Raw genomic sequence first — 19,073 nt, 5'->3', positions numbered from 1 at the left:
ATGATAAGAAACATCTGGCCTTCATCCCGATTCCCGGCACAGAGCTCCTGGGACCGTCAGAATTTCCTGAGTGACAGCAGTGTCTTCTGCCGTTCCTGAGCCACTACTGAGCACACCGAGTTTGTGCCAATAGGGGACTCGGATGGGGCTGGTCACCCGACCAAGTGATTAGAATCTGGAGCTTTCAGCCCCAGCTGCTGCCCTCTTGCACACCGAGACCTGACGAGCTTCTGGGATGAGAGCCACATCCACTGCTGGGAGGGTGGCCAGCCCAACTCCACTGGGACAGAAGCCCCTGAACTCAGGACCCGTCCGGACCTCACCCTGTAACCTCTTCATGTGGCTGTTCATTTGTGTCCTTTACCACGTCCTTTACGATGAGCTGGCAGCAGGTGAGCGATGCCTCACTGAGTTCTGTGAGCCGCTCTGGCAAATAATCGAACCCTAGGAAGGGGTCGAGGGAACCTTCGATTTATAGCCAGCTGGTCAGAAGCATGGGTGACAGCCTGGACTTGTGGCTGGCAGCTGATGGGGGTGGGACAGCCTTGTGGGACTGAGCCGCTAACCTGTGGAGTCTGATGTGAACCCCAGGCTGGCAGTGTCGGAACCGAGTTAGACGGTCGAACACCTGTCTGTGTCCACTCAGGGCGGCAGAATTGCTTAGTATTGTGCAAAATATACAGGAAAAAGCAAAGGAACCAGAAAAACTGAAAATCATTCTATGAAAGAATGAAAGTGGAGAAATCATGCTGCCTGATCTTAAACTTACTCTGCAGCTACAGCAACCATGACAGAGCAGTGTGACGGAATGACAGACACGCAGACCAACGGGACAGAACTGCGTCCAGGAGCAGGCCCCACAAGCGTGGCCCGCCCACTTCTGACAAAGGTCCAAAAGCAAGTCTCTGGATCTGTGGAGGGAAGGTAGTATTCTCAACAAAAAAGTGTGAGGACATTTGTGGAAAAAAAAAAAAAGAAAGAAAGAAAAGAAAAAAAGGGGAAAAAAAGAATCTTGACCTAAAAATCAACGTAAGACGAGTCACGGCTCTAAACGTAAAGTGCACAGCTATGAGGCTGCTGGGAGAACCCTTGGTGACCTGGCGAGGTGAGGCGTTTTCAGACGCTGACGCCCAAAGCACGGCTGTTTTCAAAACCTATCAGCTGAACTTTGTCAAAATTAAAAATCTCTGCTCTGCGAAAGATTGTCTAGTGGGTGAAAAGGAAAGCCACAGATTACAAGGAAATACCTGCAAATTGCAAATCACATATCCTGCCAGGGACTTCTGTCTGAAAGGGAAGCCTCAAACTCCACAGCAAGGAAACTGACAACCCAGTGGGAAAAGGCAAAAGTCTGCAGAGACGCCTCTCCAAAGACACGCAGCCGTTGAGCAAGCACAGGGAAAGGTGTTCGGCACCAATGGTCGTCGGGGACGTTCGGGTGAGGTGCCACATGGCCAGAATGGCACCCAGCAAAACCCCGCAACAGTGTGTCGCTGTCACTGCGGGGGGCAATGGCAGGCCGCGCTGGGAACAGTTTGGCAGAGTCTTGAGCTGCACCGTGAACACACTGTGCCGACGGTGAGTTTCACCCACAGAGAGAACACGAACGCTCCTGCCAGCTCTCCACGGAGTCGGCTGTGATTCTGTTCAGAAGCGCGTAGTGAGACCAGCGCTCTGTAAGGAAGCGGCACGGCCCGGAGTCAGGAGCCCGCGGCCGGCGCTCCCCACGGGGAAGGCCCAGAGAGGCAGCTCCGTGGGTGACGGGGCCTGCAAACTGTACTGCTGACATCACGCGCCGACCGAAAGATGAAAGGCAAGCTGCAGAGGTGCAGCCAGGCCCGCAGCACTGCTCCCGAGGCCGTCACGCTAGTCTGGCGTTGAGAGCCGTGGCCCGCCCTTCCGGCACCGTCACAGCCTGGAGAGGCCCCCAGGTGGCCGACACCCTGAGATGCCCTGCACGCCCCTCCGTGAGCACGGACGCGCTGCTCTCCAGCAATGAAGCCACCAGACCCTCACAGGGCGACGGTGTCAGAGAGCCGGCAAACGCACACACGTTGTGGCACAGCTGAAACGCGAGAGATGCGGGTTTGGTGATGGGAGGGAACCGGTGGCCACCGCTCCGGCACACACAGGGCTGACTGGAAGCGGTGAACAGCTCGGATCACCCAAGGCACGGAGCGTGTCCCAGGCCTGTCCACGGGCAGACATCCTCATCACAAGAGTCCAATGGATGGAAAGTCTGAGCCGTAAGCAGCTCTAACTTCAGAAGCTAAGTATCACCAAATCATTCCATTCTGCAAGATTTGTTTTCAAAATTCAGAGTTGAGAAAACAGTGCTCCCTTGCACAGCAGGGTCATGGGAATCTGCAATGCGGACACCTTGTGAGGGCAGAGGTGCCTTCCCAGTCCTCTGATCCATGTCCTGGTGGGTGTGGGGTGGCTGCTCCCCTTGCCCCTCCACCCCGCCCTGAGCCCTGCCCTGCAGGGCACACTGCCACAGTCCGGCTGTGGGGAGCTTCTGGGAGCAGCTGGCCCTGGACGCAGAGTCTGGTGTCTGCCATCTGCAGGGCAGCCAGGGCCGGGTGAGGGGCAGGGCCCACCGTGCCAGGTGTCTGTTTTGGGGTGATCTGTCATGCAGCATCATGTGGCTGCTAATACACTGCAGTAGATGAATAGAGAATGCTTGTTTGGGTGTTGTCCCCGTTACTGATCTCAGGACAGGACCCACTCAATGTCCCAGGGCTTTGGGACCCCCACAGTGGACACCGAGAGTACCTCTCCCCATCTGCCCCAGGCCACCGCACCCCTCACCAGTAGTCCTGTCTGAGGCCCGCCCACACCCCCTCCAGCTCAGGGCCAGCTCGACACAGACAGTATATTTCTGACCCCCAGACCAGCAGCCTCCAGGTGGCCGGCCTTGGGGATGGCCCCTCCCAATAGAGCTCGGCCCTCCCGCTCCCATCTCGAGCCCTCTGGCTCCGTCCCCCTCCCAGACAGGTTCCTCTGAAATGCTGTCCCCTCTCCAGTGAGCACCTGGCACCCAGGAGGTGGACAAACCCAGAGGCTAAAGAATGAACCAATTCCTGATGCCGGCGGCGGGGAAGCACCTGGGTGAGCAGCTGGTCAGCCGCCAGCTGGTTGATCCAACGCGTGTACCGTCCCGTGGAGCTGGGGGGCTCTCTCCTCACCTGGCAGCCTATAATCTGCAAAAGAGTGACACACAGAAATTAGCAGGCGGTGTGAGTTCACACACGCACACACCTGCCTGTGTGCCTCTCACCTGGCGTACGCTGGCATGTCTGGATCGGGTTAGGGGAACTTCTTGGAGGGACAGGCGCGTTCTGGGACGGTCCTGAGTCGTGCCTGTCACAGCACTGAACAGCTGACCTGCCCTTGGCTGGGCTGAAGACTGGCCACAGATAACACTTCCCCCTTCAATACATTCAAATGAAAAGGACCAACATCAAACCCAGCTACCTCCAGAAACGCCCTTCCTGAGCCCTAACTCAGAGTGCACAGCAGGTCCCCGCGGCGCCTCTGGGCAGCAAGTCTGGACAGTGCCAGATCTCGCCTCCCAAAAGCAGTGCCCTCTAGTAAAGCAGAGCCGCAATGCTAAGAGCTCGCTCCCCAGGGCTGCCTCCCTGTCCGGCGCGCACGGGGCCACCACACAGGCGCCCCCCTCCCAGGAGGACCCGCTTAGCCAGCCCTGCCTCCTCCTGGCCATCCACCAGTTCCCTCCACACCACTGGCCCCGTCCTGCCCTCCAACGGCACTGCCGTGCCGAGGGAGGTCACTGCGTTCCTGCTGAAGCATCTGCTGTAGTCCGTCCAGATGCCTCTAACGCTCAGAGGTAAATGTTCAGTCCTTTGGGCAGTCAGAGGCAGGTGTAGAAGGGGCTGGTCCCTGTGGCAGCTATCGGGGTTCCTGATGCTTGACACCTGCAGCCTCCGGCTGCCAAGGCAGAGAACTCGCCTTTCTCCCCTTTCTGGCTGGAGACGGGCAGCTGGGGGGTGTCTGCCCCTTGCAGGGGGCCCTGTAGGTTCTCACAGGCCAGCTGGCCGTGGGGTGATGCCAACACCCCCTCCGTGACTGTGCTGTCTCCATCAGTGAGGCAAGCCAGAGCGCTAAGACCTCCAGCCCCAAGAGGTCTCCTGGTTAGGACGCCCCGGCGGCCACACCGCCGGCCCGCACAGCCCCGCACGTGGCGGTGACCCGCTCTGTGCAGCCATGCTAAGAGCTCTGGCACGGCCATGCCTTTTTTGTTGCTGGGTTTTTGAATTATACTTCTTTTTTTTTGAGGAAACGGTGGAGTCACATGTAGAAGTAAGAACTCAACAGAGACCCCCGTGTACCTTCACGTGGTTTCTCTGATGGTGTTATCCTGAAAAACCACAGCAGCCCCACCACTGAGCCCAGGGACACAAGGACCCTCGGGGCCCCTACAGCCACGCCCACCCCTCCTTGACTGGCAGCCGCTGACCTGTATCCCAATGCTGTGATTCTGTCTTCGAGAATGCTGTATAAACAGAATCACACAGCGCGGAGCCTTTTGGGACTGGCCTTTTTCCTCACTCCACAGTTCTCTGGAGGTTTGTCCAGGCTATCGTGTTTAACGAGTTTGTTCCTTTTTTGGCTGAAAACTATTCCATTGTGCAGACAAACCCGTTTGTTTTGCCTGCTTCAGGAGTCTGCACGGCAGCCGGAAGTCACTGCTCGCTATGAAGCACCACTAACTTCAGTCTCACCACTGTCAAGTGCAGACGGTCACATGCAGGCTTCTGCGCGAGCATAGTCTTCATTTCTGTGGGACAAACGCCCAGAGGTGGGACGGCTGGGTCACATGGCAGGTGCAGTTTTGTTAGGAAGCTGTCACACTGGTTTTCCGAGCGGCCGCACTGTCTGCTTCCCACTACGGCGTGGCGGTGTGTTGGGGACCCAGCCTCCCCGCCCCTCTCCAGCACCCGGGCTGTCACGTGTCGACTTTAGCCTTTCTGATGGGAGTGTACCGATCTCATCATGGTTTAATCTGCATTTCCCCGATGGCTCATGATGTCAGACCTCTCCCCACGGGCTGTGTGCCGTGTGTCCGTCCTCGGCAGTGAGATGCCTTTTCATATCTTTTGTCCATTTCCTAATTTAGATAAAGCACACCTGGCTGCAGGCATTCTTTTTACATATTGCTGAATTCTCTTTGTGAACCTTTTATAGATCGCTCCTAAAAGCACATACTGTGAGTCAGAACAGCTCCTGAATTATCATCCTGCCCAGAGTAAGGTCACCCCACACCTCAACTGAAAGGATATATTTTTTTCACTGTCTATTACATCTATTTTCTGATCTTGTCGAAACTGTCTTGCATTTGATTGCTGAACAGAAAAGATTTTGAGGGAAAAAACTGGAAATGTTGATCAAAAGTTGTGGAGTAGGAACCCTCGGCTCCAAAGGTATTCCCAAACATGAAGATAAAGGGGCTTAAGCTCCATACACAAACCCCAAAGGCCCCAAGCCCCACAACCGCGGCGGCATGAACAGCTGCTTAGGGGTGACAGACGGGCCAAGTGTGTGCCAGCCCTCTGAGAGCGTGGTCTCCGGCCAGACCGTGAGAGTCGGCAGTCGGGCTCCTTCTGGGATGTGAGCCGACTTAACGCTGTTCCCACCGGGGAGGGCCTGGGCTCCCACAAACCCCTTCCCACAGGCTCCCGCTCCTGATGAAAGCGAGAATCACGCTGATAGGGTCTCGCATCACGAAAGAGGATTAGGCGGGGATCATGTGAAACCGGAGCTTCTGAGGCTGGCGATGGAGAGGAGATGGTGGTCTTTCGTTTGCCTTAACACTTCCTTAAAGGGACGCTGGCCTGGGCACAGGGCAAACAGAGGCCAACCACAGGACCCTCCCTTCCCTAAGAGGCCCCCTGAGTGCAAGCCAAGCTCTTCTGTTTCCACGGCAGCTGGTGAAGCCCACCAGGCAGCCTCTGTGCCCTCTCCTATGACGGCCCCCGGGACGCACACTAAGTATGTCACAGTGCAGAGACTCCGGATGCCCGGGGGCGCCGCCCGCTGTGGTCACCGTACCCTGCACATAGGCGGCGCTCAAGTAACAGGCTGAATGAGCCACTGGGTGTGTCCCGGCCTCGCCCAAAGCCCATGGTGGCACATCCCGCCTTCTGGGACTCCTGCCACCCCACCAGCATTCCCTCAAGTCAGGGCTACCAGGCAAGATGTTTAGAGCTCACTGCTGATGCGAGCTCCCTAGGGACTGATGTCAGGGACTAGAGAAGTCCTGTGGTCACCCTGAGGCCAAGGGGGAGGGACGGACCATCAACGCGCTGGAAAAGCTCCAGGATGCCTCTCCTGGGGGCACGCCCCCTCACTGCCCCCATCCTGACTGACCTGCCCCGGGCTTTACGCCTGGGTGCCCTGTGCAGGTGACCCGGGGAGGGACGGACCACAGTCCCCCCCAGCTCCTGTCCCACAGCTGACCCCGCTCAGAAATACTCAGTAAGTAAGTGGGTGGACAGCCGCCACCGTGGGAGCTGCCTAACGACGCCCAGAAGTCCTGCACGGAGTACACACCCACGCCATTTATGGAGCTGCGGCCAGGGGCCTTTCCTACATAATTAAATGCTTTCCTTGTAAATGCCTTAAAAAACAGCATTCATTCCATTCTTTCCGAACTAACTGGACAACATAATTGACATAACAACCAACCAGCAACTGCAAATTAATATTTTTGTAGGTCACGATGTAGGGAAAAACCCAGGCCCACAGTAAGCACCCCAGAGAGCTGCTTTGTTCTGGGAGGAGCAGGCAGAGGACACCTGGGTCTCCGCTGACACCCTGTGGGAGGCGGGGTTTGCGCAGGCACGGAGGGAGGGTGCGGCTTCTGCTGACCAGCAGGTGAGTTTAATGAGAGGTCAGCGAGAAAAGTTCTAGCTTAGAACTTGATGAAACCATAAAAACGCAAGCCGACGTAGGTTTAACGAAGGCCACGACAACCGGCACAGTCTGCATTCTTCCCAAATCCCTCCCCGCACCCAGATACCACGCCCGCTGGAGCCCGTGCCTGGACGGCTGCTCGGAGCACCCTGTGGGCGAGAGAACCGTGTCCCCTTCTTCAGTAAGGGAGTGAAAAGCCTGAAAACATCTGAAAGTGCCTCTGCTCCAAAGCGCAGCCACCAGTAACAGAATTCTGCGGACGTTTCGCCGTGGAACGGATTTTAAATGCTCGGAGATGGCGTGTGCGAGCCACTGAGGAGGCGGCACGTCACCCGGGACGACCCGCTCACCTGTGCGAAGGGGACTGGGCATGTGGCGCTCCTTCCACAGGACTACGGGCAGCAGGAGCAGGCGAAGGCTCAGACCGCTGGCCAGGCAGCCAGGGTGGCCGTCAGCGCCATCTGAGATTGGCCAGAACTAGCCGCTCCCGACTGCACGCAACGCGATGTCGTCACACCGTCCGTCCGTCAGGGATGGGAGGCCCCCGGCCCAGGAGCCCGCCCTCCACCGCGCTTCCCAACAACGGGACCACGCCAAGGAAAACTGTTCTTGTATCTCAACCCTCCTGTCGTGTCACTGAGAAAGAAATCCCGGTATCTCGGGAGGACGGTTTGGGGACCCCCACGGGGGACCTGGTGACGGCTGATGGCCAAGGTCCAGTCCGTGGCCCCGAAGCCAAGCCCACGACAGCTGCGACGCCTGCCACTTGGCCCCGCGAGGCAGCGCCCGGCGTGATGGCTGATTCTCCCCTGCTCCCGCCTCCTCCATCTCGTCACCCTACTGCACCCGAACACCACTGCCTGCACACGCGACGAACGTCGAGCACCAGCTAGTTACAGTATTCACCTGAGACACAAACGACTGAGACGGGGCCCTGCTCCCGTGACTCCCAGGCCAGCAGGCAGCCCTAGTGGACAGCACCTTAGGGCGCCCGGAGAGCAGGGCGCGGGCACGCTGTGCGCCCTCAGGACAGAAATGGCCGTACGGAGTGAGGATGCGGATGGCTGCCGGCCCGGCCACACAGCACAGGGAGCCGTGGGAGCCTGACCCCAGGGCAGTGCAGGCCATGAGGCCAGAACAGTGGGCACCGGCGGCCACGGACGGCCTTCTGTGACCTGCCACAGCTCTGCACCACTGCGGCTGGCATGCAGTCCCCTCGGCCGTCAGGTGAGAGTGTGCCGACCCCGGGTGTCGGTGCCGCTTCCACTGGGAGAGACCAGAGGCTGGTGGAGGGGCAGGGGAAGGGAGCTGTGCAGACAGAGCGCCCGTGCCCAGCGTGCGGGGAGGCCGTCCGGAGGACAGGCCTGCCTCTGGGCACCCCCGGAAGCGTCAGAAAGGGAGGCTCGTGGTCTGAGGTCACCTAGGTCAGGGCCCCCCCCACCTCCCGCCCCTGCCGGGCCGCACAGCAGGAGGTGAGCGGCTGGTCGGCTCGCGAACTGGTCCCTGGTGGCAAAAAGGTTGGGCGCCGCCGATCTAGGCAGTAGGAATGATGATTTTGAACTGCTGACACCACAGCTTTCAACCTGTGTTTTCATGTCCAAGGGGCACAGCTTCTAGAATGCTTCTTAAAACAAAATGGAATAAGACCAAAACCCTTTGTACCCATTCAAAAGTAACAGGTGCTGCCCCAAATGAGAGGCACATCTTCCTCCAAGGAAAACCCTTGTGTGTTTAGAGACACGCCTGCCAGTCATCCTCTGATGACAGTTTGTGGCAGCACTGCCCTGAAGAAGGCTCTGTGGCGGTCACTTCATCAAGGGCGGCAACGATGTGGACCCGGCATCAGCACTTACACTTGTTGGGTGCCGAACAGCAGCCTCGTACTGCAGCCTCACCCTCTGCGGCATCATCACGTCGTCCTGCAGGGAACAGCACATGCTTAGCTCACGTGAGCAACTGACGGACGAGGCCGGCAGAGGCAGATAACCCAACAGACCAGGGCAGGCACCTCGGACGCTACCCCGGGCACCAGACCCTGACAGTCGGTGATGACCCAGGCACAGCCTGGGGGTAGGAAATGCTGACAGCGCAGCAAGAACTCCCCGACGCTTGCTTGCTCTGGGGACAGCCTGGCGCGTCCAGTGTGAAGAGACTGAGCCCAAAACCCAGCGGCTCCACTCGTTGGGCAGTAAAAGAAGACGCCACAGACTTCACAGCAGCACAGACCTGGGAACAACCCACTGTCCACAGACGGAGTGGACAAACAACTTGTGGACGTTGCCACAATCAAGTACCATTCGGCAGTGGGACTAAATCACAGCTACAGACAATATAAATTTCACAGACATACTGCTGAGTAAGAGATGCAAAATCAAGCAGAATTGACCGTGTTATCTAAGAAACACACACATAATGCAAACAATAAAGAAAAGCATGAAAATTATAATCCCAAAAGTCGGAATCGTGGTGGTTTTGCAAGGGGAAGGGAGCAGCGTGTACTTTAAAGGTATCTGCCTCCTAATTAAGCTGTTTCGTGTATTTTTCTACAGATATATATTCTATCTCTCAATAAAAATAGTGCTTCAAGTTGACAGAACCATCAAAAAAGTTTCAATGTTTTATTTAAAGGTTTAAATGTACACAACAAAAGAACTAAAAATAATGTTGTTGGGAGGTATTGATCTTTAAACTGAGTTAAGATGAAATGAAAGACCTTCATCTGTATCTCCTATTTCTGCAAAATGGCCTTATGAGCATTGTGCTGATCAAACAACCTGAGAGCGGAAGCCCCAAGCCGGCACCTAACGTGAGGAGGCAGGGGAGGGGGGGGAGTGGAGGGAGGAGGAGGACAGGGGGAGGGCAGGGGTGAAGTCGGAACAGAAGGAGCCCAGGGTGGAAGAAACTCAGAACAGGAGGGGAAGAGGTGACCATGAACTCGGGCTGCCTGGCCCCCACCAGGAGCGCACTCACAGGCATGTGCATGGCCAGCCAGGGCTGAGAACCTTAAAAAGGAAAGCAAGGATGGAGAGGGGCGGGGTGTGAGGAGGACAGAAAGAAGTTAGACCACGGGTCAGCCTATTTCACTTCTACAAGGGTACATCAAGACAGCGGGACAGAGACAATGGAGGCGGGGGGGGGGGGACGCTCTCCTGAAAGGGAGGGGCTGTTGATCAAATTCTTGCTGTGTGGCTCCTGTGTCTGGCTGCCTTGTGCAGAATTCTACAAATTTCCTAGGGTCACCTAAACCAGCCTTTAACTCCTGTGTCGGCTACGTGTGGGAAGGGGTAAGAGCCAACTCACGGCCATAGGGGTATTTCCAGAAGAAAGCTGAGGAGGCTGCGGAAGCCACAGGTCAGGGTGGGAGCTAGTTTGCCGCCACAGTGTGACTGCCTCCGGGACCCTGTGAAGGCTCAGCGGCAGCAGCACAGCAAGCCCACTTACTCCCAGCCCAGGCGAGTGCTCGAAGAAGCACACCTCTGACCTCTAGCCCCATACTTCATCCACGGCACCCAGACATCCACTGGGAAGGGGCATCGCATGATTTTCCAGAACCCAGACCAGCCCACTTCCTGTACTTGGCTGGCCCTCAGAAATACCTGTAGAACACATGCAGCAGCTGCTCAAGACTGATCTTTCAGTTCATGCTACCACTTACAAGACACTCAACATACACTCTGCTTTTGGTCGTCATCAAAGTTCTGTAAGTAAGCTCGAGAGAAGTTCCCTGCCCATGATTTTCTACTTAGCTTGTACAAGCTAGAGCAGGGTCCAAACCATGGCGAAAATGCTTCCGCATTCCACTTGCAGGAATGATAGACTAGCTAACGGCAAACAAAGCAATTCTGCTCTGTTCAACTAAGGGAGCTGTATAAAATATTTTAAAAGTCTTAAAAGCAAGAGTTAACAGAATAGTAGAGAACTGCTGGGCCTAAATCTACGGAAAGATGAGAACCAAGAGGAAACACACCTTTCCACCCCATGGCCCTCACTGATCCACAAGAGCGAGCTGAAACTCTGAGCTGTGGTTCTGACCACCCTCTGAGGCTGCACGAAATGGAAATCGGAGCCAGAGTCCACTCGAGATGTGAGGAGTCGGGGGCTGTTGGACCCACAAGGTTTTCTAGCTCAGGGTTACCTCTTCACGGTAAGAGCTGTACGAGATACACAGTGGGAAGCCGGCAGCCTCAGCTTCAAGGGTCAAAAGGTCCCAGGATGGTGAGGCTTCCAGGGAGGGCAGGGGAGGGGTCGTTCCATATTCATGGGTCAGAAAACTCAACATTACGAGCAATTCTCCCCAAACTGACCTATAGATTTGATATGATCCAATCGAAATCTCCACTTTCTTTTTGCAGAAATCAACAAACAGATCCTAAGATTCATGTGGAAATACAAAAGATCCGGAATGGCTGTAATGCAAAAAGACATGAGATTGGCGATTTATACTTTCTGATTTCAAAACTCACTATCAAAAAGCTACAGTAGTGGCCTACAGATAAATACATGGATCAGTAAAAAAGAATGGAGAGTAGAGAAATAACCTTTGAAATCATGGTTGATTCAAGGCAATTAAATGGGAAAAGGACAGTCTAACAAACACTAGGACAAGTGGGTCACCATAAGGAAAAAGATGACGCAGACATCGCCACACACAAAAAATTAATTCAAAGTAGTCACAGACCTAAATGCAAAAGCCAGAACTAAAAACTCTTTTAAAAACTTAGGAGCAAATCTTGGTGACCCTGAATTAACGAAAGAATTCTTAGATACAATAACAAAAGCACAAGTGATAAAAAGACAAATTTGACAAAACGGTATTCATCAAAAAATTCAGGTATAAATTTAATAAGAAAGTGACTGGGAGAAAATACTTGCAAATCATATACTCAGCACCAGCCAGTGCTACCCTGAAGACACAATATCCTTCCTGACATTGACGATCTCTTAGCCAAGCTACAGAGACGAGTGCTGCTGTCATCAGCTGAGGGAGAGGTCCTGAAGGCAGTAATGACCAGTGACCACAGAGGGATGAAGGTCACAGTGGGCGGTGAGCCATTAAAATGGAGAGATAGCAATGACCCTTCTCTGAAGCATCCCCACCCCATCCGAGCACCCTTTCTCTGTCTTGGGGCATCCAGCATTTCTCCAGCTTTTAGAAGGGAATGTACCTAATCTTACTAAGGACGTGTAGGAAAAAACCTACAGTTAACAAGACGTTTAACAGTGAAAGGTTTCAGTTCTCTCTTCTGAGATTGGGAAGGGGACAAGAACGCCCATTCTCGTGAATTCTATTTAACAAATTATGGAGACTGAAGTCAAGAAAAATAAAGAAAAGGATTATAAAGAGGGGAAGTGATTGTGTATATAAACAATCCAAGAGAAAATACAGAAATATTAGCATTAAAAGTGAGTTTAACAAGGTTTCTGGATACAAGATTGATAAAAGTTAATTTCTTTATCTCTGCAAAGTTTTAAATGATGCCCCTTATAACAGTATCAAAACACCAAGTAACTCTCATATATTGCTGGTGAGAATGTAAGATGGAGTAGCCACTTTGGAAAACACTCTGGCAATTCCTTAAAATGTTAAACATGGAGTTACTATACGACCCTGCAATTCCAAGCCTTGGTAAACACCTAAGAGAGCAGAAAACGTTTATCTACACCCAAATTTGTAATGTTTATCTACACCAAAATTTGTACAGGAATGTTCACGGCAAGATTATTTATAAAAGCCAAAAAGTGGAAACGACCCAAACGTTCATGGAATGGCTAAATGGCAAAAAGATAGACACGATGTGGCCTCCACGCGACGGGCTGTTAGGCAACAACATAAAGGAATAAAGTGGCACCAGGACCTTGAAAACATCGTGCTGAGTAAAAGGAGCCAGTCACAGGCCACATTTTGCATGATTCCATTTATAGGAAATGTCTGGAACAGACAAACCCACAGAGACAGAAAGACCAGTGGCTGCCAAGGGCTGGGGGGTTGGAACCCGGGAAACGTGAGGAGTAACTAACTGCTACGGGGTATGGATGGGCGTTTTATTTTGTAGTGACGGAAATGGTCTAAAATTAGACGGTGGTGATGGTTGCACAGCATTGTGAATAAAGTAAAAACCACTGACTTGTATACTTTAATTGGGTGGATTTTATGTGAATTATATCTCAATAAAGCTGATAAAAATATTTTTTAAAAAATCAGATACCACAGTATTAATTTAACGAAGGACTGTAAGCTCTCTACTGTGAAAACTATACCCGGTTACTGAGATAACGTAAAGAAAACCTAAGTAAACTAACGGATGTATGTTCATTGTAAAGAAGTCCGTTCTCCCCTAATTCATCTATAGAACAAACAAATTCCAACTAAAATCCTCACAGGTTTTGTTAAAATCAAAAAAAACGACTAACATTTATATAAAAATGCAAAAAGATTTTTTAAAATAGCCAAAAATACTGAAGTAGATGAACAAGTGAACTTACAGTATCAAATTACAATCTGCACGTAAGGCTACTGTGTGGCGTTGGCACAGACACCTCACACAGGGAGACAGACGCTTGAGCAATAAGCATCCAAATAAATGTTCACATGTTGCGTCATCAGGGAACTGCAGACCAAAGCCACGGTGAGACACAGCTCATGCACACCACGAAGGCTCAAATGGAAAAGACAGTTCCGAGTGTGGGCAAGAATACAGGCCTGAAACTCTCGTAAATTGCTGGTGGAAGTGTAAAATGGGTCATTCTCTTTCGAAAACAGTTTCCAAGATTCTCACTAAGTTAAACATGCATGTGTTATGTCACTTAGCAGTTCTGTCCCTGGATATGTACTCAAGAGAAATGAACACACATGTGCACGATGAGACCGCACAAATTTTCACAGCATCTTTACTCTTAACGGCCAAGTAGCAGAAACGCTGCCAATGTCCACCAAGGGATGACTTCACAGGCAAACTATCTGTAGTCTGTCCACACACTGGGATACACAACTCAGCAACGAGAAAAACAATTACTGAGTAAGCGATGATGTGGATGAATCTCAAACACATCATGCTGAGCAAAAGAAGCCAACCACACGGGTGCATAGTGCATGATTCCATTTATATGAAGTTCTGTAACACAAAAAAAACTAACCAGAACAGATCATTAGGTAATTAGATTACTATTCTATAGAAATAAAACGCATACTTGCTTCAGGGACTAGGGGATGACTGCGAAAAGGCAGAAGGAAACTTCTGGGGCGAGGCAAACGTCCACGCTCTGACCGAGGGGTTCTACATGGATGTACACATTTGTCGGATTCATTGAATGCACACTTAATTGGGTCTATTTAATTATATGGAAATAATAGTCAAGTTGAATTTTAAAATAGTGTCTCTAATAAAGTATACTGAATATTTACCAAAAAAATTTTAATCTGAATTCACTCCATGATGCTTTTTAAAAATATCATTACAGTCGGGGTTTACTGCATAAACTCCTTTGCGACAATACCAGACATGTTAAGTATTACACAATATCATAATTCCCAAAGCACACTTTTCACTGTCATAAATCCCCTCTAGCACCCACCCATATGCATGTGATTTTTCTACAGCTATAATAGCATGAAAACAAAAATAATTTACAACCAAACGTGCAAAATTCAAGTGTGCATTCTACTCTGCTGACAGCACCTCCAACAGAACCCTAAGCCCGGCGCATCCAAGCCCCGCCCCTCCCAGAGCCCTGCCCCCCGACCCTGGCATCTCGCTCTGGGTTGAGGAAAGACTTCCTTTTAACTGGGGACTAGGTAAGGAACATCCCCTCCGAGAAGCAGCCCGAAGCTGGGCAGGAAGAGGGGGCACGCGGAGAAGCTGGGCTGGAGGGCACTGCCCCGACACGCCCGTTTTGAGCGGGATTGGGGTTTGCGCAGAGTGGACAGCGCCCCCTGTGGGCGCGATTCCCACGCAGCTTTCCTTACAACCTCCGCCCGCCCGCCGTCTCCAGCAGGTCCGAGCCCGAGCCCGGCTGCGGCCCCTTCAGGGCGGGGTCGCTGCCTTCATCCCCTTCCAGGTCGCAGGGACAGAGTGCTGTAGACGGAGGTCCCTGCTGCCACACAGCCCACGACTCAAGAAGACACAGGACCCCGCGCTGGAGAAGTTGCGGATCCCGGGGAGGAGCTCAGGGCTTGGGGCGCCATGGAGGGAGCGTCCACCCGGGACGCGCACCACGCCCAGCGCCCACCCGCCCGTGAACGTGGGGAAACGCGGGCTCAGGTGGAGGTGACGCAGGGGCTACCCGGCACGGGGCCGACTGGAAAGCAGCACTCTGAAGTGGTTACAGCAGGGTCACCGGTGAGCTCTGCATTTCCAACAGGCTGTCTCGCTGGCCACTGGGTTTCAGAACCAGCACTTTGGCGGAGCAGCGGAACAAACAGCCGGGCCACCCCCTTGCCTGAGCCTTAGGATGAAAACACTCCATGCGAATAAAAAACATTTCCCAAGTTTACTGCTGTGGTGGGGGGCGGGGTCAGGTGCTGGCTCCACCCCCAGAGCAGTTCAGGGCTGGCCCTTCAGGGCTCACGCCAGCCTTTTCCTCAGTGACCTTCTTGTTCCTCTGTGCAAGGAACCCCTTTCTGAACATGAGCCGGAAGAGTAGGAACCCGCTCTTCTTTCAGAGAACAAAAGTGGAACAGCCCACACAGATGTCCTCACCCGTGTGCAGGGCCCATCACGAGAGATCACCCACCCCTCCACCTGCCTCTCGGTGGATGCTGCTTGAGCCTTTTGGGAAGTCACCCCTGAAGTCATGTGGCCCTGCTCCCAAGCCAGCTAAAACCCTCAAGTCTTGGGTCTGAAACACGAGCCCATACCTTTTTCCCAGGAAAGGGAAGAGAGGGGCTGCAGGGAGCGGGTGGTACGTGTCTTGGGGCAGGAGTGGTGGGTGGGCTGGGGGACAGCGGGCGGTGCTGGCCATCCCGACGGCCTGGGCTGCAAATGGCTAGGCTTTGGGGAACAGAAGTCTGTAACCCGCCAAACGTGTACCCCCATACCACACAGACATCAACACTTGCCTCAATCAGCTGACAAGTCTGTAAGACATTTTCTACAGAAAACACTGAGCTTTCTGTCAATTATTTATTTTAATGGAGGAGAATGTTTGTTTACCATGATAATTGTCGAAAACAGAATGCAACGTATGACTTTTTAAGACATAGAAAAGTACCTTTGATTTGAAAAACCTCAAGTTCACTTCAGGTATAAACATATTGGCACGAAACCTGTATAAATTCGTGCGCCACTAGCTATGAGACAGGAGAAGTGACTCGAGGACAGCGAGGACAGCACCCTGCACTCTGCGTTCCCCGCCCCTCCGCTCCACTCCCCGGGCTCCAAGCCAGCCTGAAGGAGCATTATACACAAGTGCTCGGGGCCCTGCAAACCATCAAGACGGGGAAGTCCAGGAGCTGCAGGACGTTCTGGTCTGAGGAGGTGACAGACACGACACGCAGAGAGAGCGGAGGTCACTGCCCTGGGCCGAGGGGCTGTCCTCCACGGGAAACACACAGGCGCTCGAGCTGCCGGCCCAGCACTGGCCGTGAGCACATAGTTCTCTGTACTGTCCTTGCCACTTTTCTCTAAGTTTGAAAAAGAAAAATGAGTGGAAAGGCGCAAACACATCACGGGAAAAGGACGCTCACAGCCAGTGCTGGCCAAACTCGAGAGCGGGGAGCACAAGCCAAGACACAAGGAGGCACAGCCTCACTGCATCCACTGCAAACGGCTCCGAGCCCGCAACACCGAGTGCTGTGGGGGCACCGACACACGGGCCATCTCCGCGTCCCTCCTTGAGGTCAAGCTGCACGTCCCTGCAGCCTGGAACTGCACGCCCGGGTGTGACCCCAGAGGAAGTCTTCCACGCGTCCTACAGGAGACGCATGCGGGAAGTTCGCAGCGGCGCTTCCCACGAGAGCAATGTGCAAACAGCCCAAACGCCCCGGAGTAAGAGGTGTGAATAAACACAGTGTGCGCTCCATGGGGTGCTGTGCCACAGACCACATGAACGCACCGCAGACAGATCGGAAAGTCTGGAAATAAACCTACGCCAATAGGGCCACCTGATTTCCAACAAAAGTATCAGGGCTGTTCAATGGAAAAAAGAAAGTCTCTTCAACAGATATAACTGAATATCCGTAAGAGAAACACTAACCTTGATTCCTCCTTCATATAATACATAAAAATTAATGTGAGATGGGCAACAGAGCTAAATACGAAAGTACAAACTATAAACTACCAGCAGAAACATAAGAAAATAACTTCTCCTTCAGGGCAAGCAGAGATTATTTAGAAAAAAAAGGAACCATAAAAGTTAAAAATTATTAAACTTCATAAAAATTTAAAACTCCTCATCAAAAGACACCATTAAAATATAAAAAGGCAAGCCACATACTGGGAGAAAAAAATTATCTATCTATCTATCTATCTATCTATCTATCTATCTATCTATCTATCTGATAAAGGACTTGTATCTGTATAATATAATAAACTTTTACAACTTATTTATAATAAAAAAAACAATTTTTTAAAAAAAATAGGCAAAAGATTTAAACAGACATTTCACAAAAGAATGGCCAATGAACCCATAAAAAGGTGCTCAGCATCACTATCTATTGGGGAAATAGACTGAAAACTGAGATGAGACACACCTCACATCTGCTAGAATGGCTGAAACTAAGCCCCACGATGTCAATGCTGGCAAGAAGGTGGGGCACCGAGACTCGCCCAGCAGCGGCTGGGAGGGGACGCATGTGACAGCAGAGTCTTTTAAGGTTCAACATACCCTCACCCTATGATTCATCAACTCTACCCCAAGAGAAAGGGAAATATACATCCACAAAAAGCCTTCCATAAGAATGTTTGTGCAGCTTTTATTAAAACAACACAAACTAGAAACTGCCCAACGTCAGTAAACTGTAGAGTATAGAAATAGATCATGGTGTGAAAACACACACTGAATAATAAAAAGCCAGAGTGAACCACCAACACACAAATATCCTGACATCAACTACACTGAGTGAAAAGCGAGTGCAAAAGCACACACTGTCCTAGTCCACGTCTGTGAACCGAGAACAGGCAGCCCTGGCGATGGGATATGAGCGCACCTGCGGTCTGTCTGCTCTCCAGAAGCAGCACAAGGGCCTTCTGCCCACGACCGCAATCGCGGTGCTGGTTATATGGATGAATACAGCTGTCAAAACATCAAACTGTTCACTCTGCACAGAGTTTTCACACTGAAATCTTGTATATCACTATATAAATTTTACTTCAATTTTTAAAAACTGAGTGAACTATGTGACATGCAACAAAATAGATTTATCTTAGTAAAAAAAGTTTTAAAAGTTCCAAAATATTATATACAACTTTATACCCTTTTTATAAAGTTAAATACAAGTAAAGTTTTAAAATTAAGTCGTTCAGATATGCAGAGACCAGCAGTCCCCAACCTTTTTGGCACCAGGGACCGGTGCTCCCATGAGAATCTAGTGCCTGATGACCTGAGGCGGAGCTGAGGCGGTGATGCTGGCGCTGGGGAGCGGCTGCAGATACAGATGAAGCTTCGCTCGCTCACCTGCCGCTCACCTCCTGCGGTGCCGCCCGGTTCCTAACAGGCCGAAGACTGGTACCTGTCTGCAGCCGGGGACTGGGGGTATAGATACCAGCTGGTATAGATACCAAAAAGCTCAGTAGGGGTGGTGACGTGGCATTTGGCTGGTGGTCACCGGAAGAGGGAGTCAGGGGGCAATGTGGTCAGACAATGGAGCAAATTCTAGTTCTGGACAGCAGGTTATTGGGTCCTTATAATGTTGTCAGAATGAATACACAGGTAGAGTCACGAACACAGAAGCAAACGGATGAAATGGAGCACGCAGCCACGGAGGTGAGACTGTTCTGAACTGAGGACCATGACTGACTCAAGCCCGTGCTCCTGAGACCCTGGGATCTCAAATTAAAGAAGGAAAATTATCCATGGAAACTAGAAAAAGAAACAGCAAGAACTAAGAAGCTGTGTTCAGAAGATAGGGGGCACCCTGCAGTGCTCATGAGAATACTGACCTCCACCGCAAACATTGTGGCTGCTCAAAGCTCACCAAACTG

General features: G+C 52.1%; 1 protein-coding gene across 11 annotated transcripts in view; it reads right to left on the bottom strand.

Annotated features, from left to right (window-relative positions):
- The window catches only part of QTGAL (queuosine-tRNA galactosyltransferase), a 47,782-nt gene that overhangs the window by 18,994 nt on the left and 9,715 nt on the right, over positions 1–19,073 (bottom strand). For 6 of the 11 annotated variants that reach the window (XM_039859269.1, XM_039859266.1, XM_039859267.1 and 3 more), the window contains 2 exons: positions 8,790–8,855; positions 3,108–3,203 (listed from right to left, as the gene is read on the bottom strand). The exons of 1 other annotated variant lie outside the window; for it this stretch is intronic. In XM_039859269.1, the coding sequence (XP_039715203.1) occupies positions 3,108–3,203; positions 8,790–8,855 (162 nt within the window). Of the gene's footprint in view, positions 1–769; positions 2,660–3,107; positions 3,204–8,789; positions 8,856–19,073 lie in introns of those variants that run through there. 4 more of the 11 variants (XM_039859274.1, XM_039859271.1, XM_039859270.1 and 1 more) reach the window with 4 other exon arrangements.

The sequence above is a fragment of the Pteropus medius genome, unplaced genomic scaffold (assembly GCF_902729225.1).
Source record: "Pteropus medius unplaced genomic scaffold, Ma_sr-lr_union100, whole genome shotgun sequence".
Taxonomy (NCBI): Eukaryota; Metazoa; Chordata; class Mammalia; order Chiroptera; family Pteropodidae; genus Pteropus; species Pteropus medius.
Note: the sequence above shows the minus strand (reverse complement) of the source record. Positions and strands in the feature narration are given on the sequence as shown.